The 7,869-nt window shown below is 46.9% G+C and overlaps 1 protein-coding gene across 1 annotated transcript; it reads left to right on the top strand.

The window, feature by feature from the left end:
- Positions 1-279: 279 nt before the first annotated feature.
- Positions 280-1,918, top strand: PPP1R3D (protein phosphatase 1 regulatory subunit 3D). The gene has a single exon (XM_048495990.1). It carries the CDS (start codon positions 297-299, stop codon positions 1,248-1,250), a length of 954 nt encoding a protein of 317 aa, XP_048351947.1. The 5' UTR covers positions 280-296; the 3' UTR covers positions 1,251-1,918.
- Positions 1,919-7,869: the final 5,951 nt, after the last annotated feature.

Raw genomic sequence — 7,869 nt, 5'->3', positions numbered from 1 at the left:
GCACCCAGGCCTCCAGTCTCCCCAGCGACAGCCTGGAATCCCCCTGCAGCCTCTACGATAGCCTGGAGACCTCCCTCACCCAGTACAGCTGTTCGGGGTCCCGCAGCGTGTGACGGACCACCTGTGGCCTCTACTCACAAGCACGCTTTCCTGCCCTGAGGCTAGGGGTAGTGACTGCCATATGTACACATTGTGGGTGAGTGTTGCAAAAGCTTCAGATCTTGTAGAAGACGCCCATCAGTGCCTCTCTTTCTTCCAGGTCCTCTGTGTCCCGACAGGGCTCATCAGGAGCGGCAATGAACGCTCAAGCTGCTAGTCCTCGAGAGCCGGTGGTGCCGCGGCCTCCCCGGAGGAGCCTCAGCTACCTCTCGGATCTCTATCAGCACATGCTGGGGGACGAAGCCGTGCGGGGTGCCGAGTGGAGGCGGTGCCAGCCGCTACGGAGCAGCAACAGTTCGGGTCTTCTGGAAGTTTCGGCCGACGAGGAGATGCGACGGAGACCTCCCCAGAGTAACACGGTTACAAGCTGTGACCCGCAACTGAGGCCTATCATACGTCGCCGGGCCAGGTCTTTGCCCAGTTCTCCAGAGAGGAGGAGGACCGCAGCGGCCCAGTGCCGGGTCCCGGGGTGCAGCACCCGCAGGAACCGGGTAAGGTTTGCGGATGCTCTAGGCTTGGAGCTGGCCGAAGTGAAGGTCTTCCAAGCTGGGGAGGATCCCTCGATTCCCCTGCACGTGCTGTCCCGCCTGTCCATCAATTCCGATCTGTGCTGCAGCAGGCTGGAGCTGGAATTTACCATGCAGTGCCTGGTGCCCGACTTCCAGCAGCCCGCCGACTTGGAGGATTTCCCCAGCCGCCTCCAGCAGCAGCGGGTGTGCCTGGAGCGAGTCAGCAGTTCGGATTTGGGCCTGAATGGAACTGTAAGGGTGGTGAACGTTGCCTTTGAGAAGCAGGTAGCCGTGCGCTACACCTTTAACCACTGGAGAAGTCAGCATGAAGTGAGCGCCCGGTGGCACAGCAGTGCCCCTGGGAAAGATGGGCAGGGTCAAGTAGATGCCTTCACCTTTTTCCTTCCGGTACCTCCTTTCCTCCTTTGGGTTAGCTCGGTGGTGGAGTTTGCAGTCCGGTACCGAGTCAACGGCCAGGAGTATTGGGATAATAACGGAGGCAAGAACTACAGCCTCACCTGTAGGGGTCATCCCCTGAAGGTGCCCAGAGAATGTGAGGAGAGCTGGATCCACTTCATCTGATGCCGTCAGGCCCCTGCTCAGCTGGCCAGCCTTACCTGCCTTTGGCACTTCTTCCTTCCTTGAAGCACCAAAGAAACCCTTTGGAGTAAATCTGTCCAAAAGTTATTGGGAAAAGGGTTTTCTAAACCCCAAAAAACCTTGAAGGTTATTCATTACCTGCATTGATTTGCACTCAAATGCGACTTTTTTCTAATGTGCATTATTACTGCCCACAGGATGCTGTAAGGAGACATGAGCCATTTTTGGTTGCTGGTTCGATGGATTTTTCAGCAGCACAGAATGTGCTCAAAAGAGTATTTTTTTAAAAAAGCTTATTTTTGCACTCTTGTCTATAATTTTGCACTTCGAGGCCGTGTGTTTGCACTTTAACAACCGTTTGTTTTTACTTCACTTTTAGCCCGCCTTGCTCCCCAAGGGGGGGACTTGAAGCGTCTTCCTCTCCTTTGTGTTATCTTCGCATCAACTCTGTGGGGTAGGCTGGGCTGAGGGTGTGTGACTGGCACAAGGTCACCCAACAAATGGGCACAACTTCATCGCAGAACAAATTCAGCAGAGCCTGGGATGCAAACTGGTACAAAGGGGTTGTTCAGAAATACGAGAAACGCTGGATTAAAGAAGCAGATCTATATTGTGGATTTGTGAAGAAAAATAAAACAGCCTGGTTGAAACTGCTGGACAGTGTTACTACAAATCAGGCCTTGGGTATTACCAAAAGGAAGAGGGGGTGGGGAGTGGGTTGCTGTTGAAAATCAAGCTGCTTTGTTTGCTTTTGGTGGAAAGCTCACATTTCAAACATAAAATCAAAGCTGATTTGGGGAGAGTTAACGTATAGGTTGGGTGCCCTGACCTGGTTGATCCAGGCTAGCCTGATCTCCTCAGATCTCAGAAGCCAAGCACGGTTGGTCGGTCCTAGCTAGTACTTGGAAAGGAGACCACTAAGAAGCACCTGGGTCTCTTGCCATAAGTCTGCTACAACTTGGCAGTACTTGGCACACACAACACAGGTAGGGTAGCTTCTTCCTTCGCACACTCAATTTCTTAGAGCAAAGATGATTTTGCACTTCTGTAGTCTGTCCCATTTGAGAAAGCCAAAGTGCTGTGGCAGTCAGCGCTCCAGCCCTGAAGAAGAAGAAGAGTTGGATTTATATCCCCCCTTTCTCTCCTGCAAGGAGACTCAAAGGGGCTTACAATCTCCTTGCCCTTCCCCCCTCACAACAAACACCCTGTGAGGTGGGTGGGGCTGAGAGAGCGCCCAAGAATTGTGACTAGCCCAAGGTCACCCAGCTGGCGTGCGTGGGAGTGCACAGGCTAATTTGAATTCCCCAGATAAGCCTCCACAGCTCAAGCAGCAGAGCGGGGAATCAAACCCAGTTCTGCCAGATTAGAGTACATCTGCTCTTAACCTCACACGCCACTGCTGCTCCTGAAGCAGTTCAGCCAGATTGTGGAATGATAATGTCAGTAAATATTATTATTATTATTATTTATTCAATTTAATAGACCGCCCTACCCCTGAAGGGCACAGGGCGGTTTACAAGACAGTGAAACACAATACATCATATGATTTCAGTTAAAACAGTAAATAAATTAAAACATTAGCAGCAATAATCTTCTATAATTAAGATAAGTAGATGATGTCCGGCGTTAACCCCCGGGAGGGGTCTGGCCAATATTCAATCAGCAGATGACATATGGAGCGACAGAAACAGCAAAGAGGGGCAGATTCACCAAAGACCCGGTGGAACAGCTCGGTTTTACATAGCGTAACTCATGAGAACTCCCCAAGGTCCCGCGAGGGCTCCTAACAAATGGAGGAAGGAGGCCATTCCATTGCAGGGGCCAGGGCCGTAAAAGCCCTGGCCCGGGTGCAGGGCTAAATGTGATCATGGAGGGACAAGGGACCACCAGTAAATTCGCCTCTGCCGAGCGGAGAGGTCGACTCGGGACATATGGGGTAAGGCGGTCTCGGAGGTATGAGGGGCCCAGGCCGTAAAGGATCTGTTGATGCGATTATACACCAGTCAAAGTTGGTAAACGAAACGAGTATCTAGCTTTTGAAAAGCAAAACTGCCTTGTTTAAAGAAATGCTCAGTCAAGGTGAGGAAGCTGACCCTGCCAGGGCAAATGAATACTTGCACATTAAGGAAATGTGAGATGTATTTAGGCGGCAAAGGACTCGGGAGTTCAAATTCAGCACAGACGTAGGAACTGTATTGTTGCATGCTTTGGACGGTATGAAGTCCAGCCCCAGGGCTTTGTTGGGTCAGGAGATAGAAAACCTGTCTTCTGTTTATAATTCCCATATGCATTTGTAGACTTCATAGTGCAATCCTATGTAAGTTACACCTTTGGCATTTTGGAGGAGGGTGGTTGGCAAGATGTTACCCTTAATCCTGCACATGTTTATGTATTTCATGCGGGGTCAATGAGAAGTTAACCTGATATGCATTCCCTCACCCAGCTTTTCTTCTCCACCTGTTGGGAGTGTGGGATGGTTACTCAAGTCTTTTCAACACTGAATCAAATATGGTGTATTTACTGGCAGCTCAAGAGGTTAAAGTCAAATTGTCCAGCATTAGTGTAGCGAAACCCAGAGGAACATAAACGATTTAATCCCAATCTGCTTTTTCTCTGTTGGCATTGTGCAGTATTTTGTTCTAGCTCTGTGGAATGTGACTCCTCGTTACCCCATTCCAGTATGATATGGGGAAAAAAGCAGAGGCGCTTCGTTTCAAGTTCCCTGTATTTTAGGACGGCACTCGGCTTTGCAAAATGTGAGGGCGGCAATAGCACGGGGCATTCTAGCACACTCTGTGCCTCGTGAAAGCTGGACAGAATCCCAGAGACCCAGAGTAGAAAGTCATGTCAGCTGGACCTTTGCTAAAGAGGGGATGTTTTCCCACAGGGCCGTTCTTCAGATACCCAAGATCCGTTTGAGTGCCTGGCTGGCATAAAAGAAGGGTAAGGTAATGGAAAATCAGCTTCCCCTGTGGGTGATGGATTCAAGTGACTTACATATCTGGTTTATAAAATAAGTGGTAAACAGGCAGAAGGCTTTGAATATAGATTTTGGAGCTCCCTTGTGTATTTCAATAGAAAGATGCTTGAAGTGGTGTTAAGTTTTTGAGAGGCCATTGCACTATTGGCTGATTCCTATGATTGTAGTTGCAGCAGACTTTCTTGTTGTGAGATCTAAATATGCCCCCCTTTGGAGGCCACTGAGCACCGCCATGCACACCCTGTTTCCCCGAAAATAAGACATCCCCTGAAAATAAGACGTCGTAGAGGTTTTGCTGAAGTGCTAAATATAAAGCATCCCCCGAAAGTAAGACGTAGCAAAGTTTTTGTTTGGAAGCATGCCCGTTGACCAGAGCATGCAGCTGTGGAGCGGAAAAATAAGACATCCCCTGAAAATAAGACATAGCGCATCTTTGGGAGCAAAAATTAATATAAGACACTGTCTTATTTTCGGGGAAACAGGGTACATAGACTCTTGCATGTTTCAATCTCCCATTCAAGTTCTGCAGTGGGGAATGTTTTGTGTGTCCATCCCTTTGTGTGTTGATTTTTTTAATATATATAGTGGGAAGAGAAGTTCTTTCTGCATGAACTTCAGAGCACCCCCAGATTTGGGGTGGCGTCTCAATCAAAATATTGCACACGGCAGCTTCCTGTCTCTGAAGATGAATTTTCTCAGTGCAAGAAGTGAAGTTCACTATGTGCTGTAATCTTATGGGCAGAGGCTGGTGATGAAGAAGGAAGTCCACTCTTCTTTAAAACAGCAGCCCAGTTTTAGCTCCTGTGGAAATGCTTTGCTTGTGTGTGTGTTTGTGTTCACACATATAGCTTCTCACAACAGCTTCTCTATTCATTGCAATTTTTATAAGATTCTCTGTGTAATTTTGCTGTCAAGTCACAGCTGACTTGTGGTGACCTGTAGGGTGAGCGACCTTGGGCCAGTTACAGTTCTCTCAGAACACTCTCAGCCCACGCAAAGGCAGCCATTGGTAAAACACCTCTGAATGTATCTATAACACCCCCTCTTCTCTTTCACTCTCTTGTACCTTTTTTCTCTTTCGTTTATTTCTCGTATCTTTATTTTGTAGGCTGCCACCAGGAATAGAATTCCAAAACCTCTTTTATTTCCCCTTTTATTCTTTTCTTGGTAGTGTGTATGAGAGGTAAGGCAAATGCGTGGCATTTGTGGTACTTAGGAAAATCTGGTGGGAGTTCCAATATTTCTTTGAACCAAAATAAGATTTTATTTGTAACTGGCAGGTAACTTCAAGGTTCCAAACAAATTATTTACAAAAATAAAATCTGAGGCACATAATACTTTAAATAACTTCCAATCAGCATAAAGTCAATCTGACCCTTTTCACATCTTCTCTATCCCTTATACTGTTCTATCAGAATAGAATTTAACTTTTTCACTCTTACAGTGAAACTATGGCCCCTTCCGCACACGCAAAATAATGCGTTTTCAAACCACTTTCACAACTGTTAGTTGATAGTTAGTTGATAGTTCCATGGGAATGTCAACTCAATGCATGGCAGCTGTGAAAAAGGCAAACTCTATGCTGGGGATCATTAGGAAAGGAGTTGATAATAGAACTGCAAGGATTGTCATGCCCTTATATAAAGCCGTGGTGCGACCACACTTGGAGTACTGTGTTCAGTTCTGGTCGCCACATCTCGAAAAGGATATCGAAGAGATAGAAAAAGTGCAGAGAAGGGCAATGAGGATGATTGAAGGATTGGAGCACCTTCCTTATGAGGAGAGGTGGCTTTGCTGCTGCTGGACCTCCTTTTAGTTTGGAGAGGAGACATCTGAGGGGGGATATGATTGAAGTCTATAAAATTATGCATGGGGTAGAAAATGTTGACAGACATTTTTCTCTCTTTCTCACAATACTAGAACCAGGGGGCATTCATTGAAAATGCTGGGGGGAAGAATTAGGACTAATAAAAGGAAACACTTCTTCACACAACGTGTGATTGGTGTTTGGAATATCCTGCCACACGAGGTGGTGATGGCCACTAACCTGGATAGCTTTAAAAAGCGCTTGGACAGATTTATAGAGGAGAAGTCGATCTATGGCTACCAATCTTGATCCTCCTTGATCTCAGATTGCAAATTCCTTAGCAGACCAGGTGCTCAGGAGCAGCAGCAGCAGCAGCAGGCCATTGCTTTCACCTCCTGCATGTGAGCTCCCAAAGGCACCTGGTGGGCCACTGCGAGTAGCAGAGTGCTGGACTAGATGGACTCTGGTCTGATCAAGCAGGCTAGTTCTTATGTTCTTATGTTTCAAGTGGATTTTGCCATTCTGCACAGCTTCAAAGAGCACTGAAAGCAGTTTGAAAGTGCATTATTCTGCATGTGCGGAATGAGCCTCTGTCAATCTGGGTCACAAACAGCTTCTGTCCCTGACTTACTCCAATTCTTCCTCAGAGAGAGTTCTGTCACTCTAACTCTGACAGTTTCTAGAATCCTCACAGATTGATAAATCTCAAAACTAATTACAATGTCTCCTTCTCCCTTTGTAAAAATCCAGCCAAGATTTCTCTCATAAAGCTTCAAAATCCTATGGGGATGCCACAAGTCAGCTGTGTTTTGATGACGTGTACACATGCTAGGTGCATCCTTTACCCCCAGCTCCAGGCTACCACCAAGCTGGGACTGTGTAGTCTATCTTGAGTCTTGGTGAGACAAGTGGAATATAAATGGCATGAATAAATAAGTAGTCCCTTTTGGGAGGACTTCCCCAGAGCATCAGGAAAGTGATAAAACTGATTTGGTGCTACAGATATAAGCATCTAAGCAGCCTTGTTAGATCAGACCTAGATCCATGTGGTCCAGCATCTGGTTTCCAACAGCATTTACCCAGATGTCTTGGGAAATTGAAGCTTGTAAGAATAAAAAATGATATTTAGTCCACAATGTTAGCAGTGGTGCCTGGTATTTAGAGGTATATTGCTTCTGAATTCCGAGCAGCAGACCTCTGAACCCAGAGACACCATTCAGCTCTCTGATTCCTGCTTTGAGATGGGGCAATGGGAACTGTTCCATGTGTTGTTGCTGCAGGGACTGTTTGATGTAGAATAGTTTTTGTTTTATGGTTTATGATTTTATCTTGTAAATAGAGTTTTAAATATTTTGATATCCTTTTTGGACTGGTGAAATGACTGTAATAAACACACAACAACAACAGCTACTACACAGGTGCGGCTGGTCGGATTGTGGAATGATCCACATGGTGCCGGGGTTCATTTCTGTATGCCTGCATAGCTACACCTGTGTTGCAGGAATTTTTTTTTTTAAAAAAAGAGAAGCGTCTCTGCAAAGGCGCGAAAGCTCGAATCGCTACTTACCAGGCATGCTGGAGGGAGAAAAGGAAAATAGGTTCCTTTATTAAGCCCAGAAGCTCTCCAGATAGTTCATGGATTGAGCAATGTTAGTTCCCGCCAGCACAGCCACTGGCCGTGGCTGGCAGGGGCTGATGGGATTTGTAGTCCATGAACATCTGGAGAGCCGCAGATTGCAGACCCCTGTGCGTGCAATTCGTTATACAATTGCTCTGCAGAATCTACCTAAACCAGATGACTCCAACCAATGGCC

This window comes from Sphaerodactylus townsendi, linkage group LG05, assembly GCF_021028975.2.
Source record: "Sphaerodactylus townsendi isolate TG3544 linkage group LG05, MPM_Stown_v2.3, whole genome shotgun sequence".
Taxonomy (NCBI): Eukaryota; Metazoa; Chordata; class Lepidosauria; order Squamata; family Sphaerodactylidae; genus Sphaerodactylus; species Sphaerodactylus townsendi.
The sequence above is the reverse complement of the archived record's forward strand: the minus strand, read 5'-3'. Positions and strand labels throughout refer to the sequence as shown.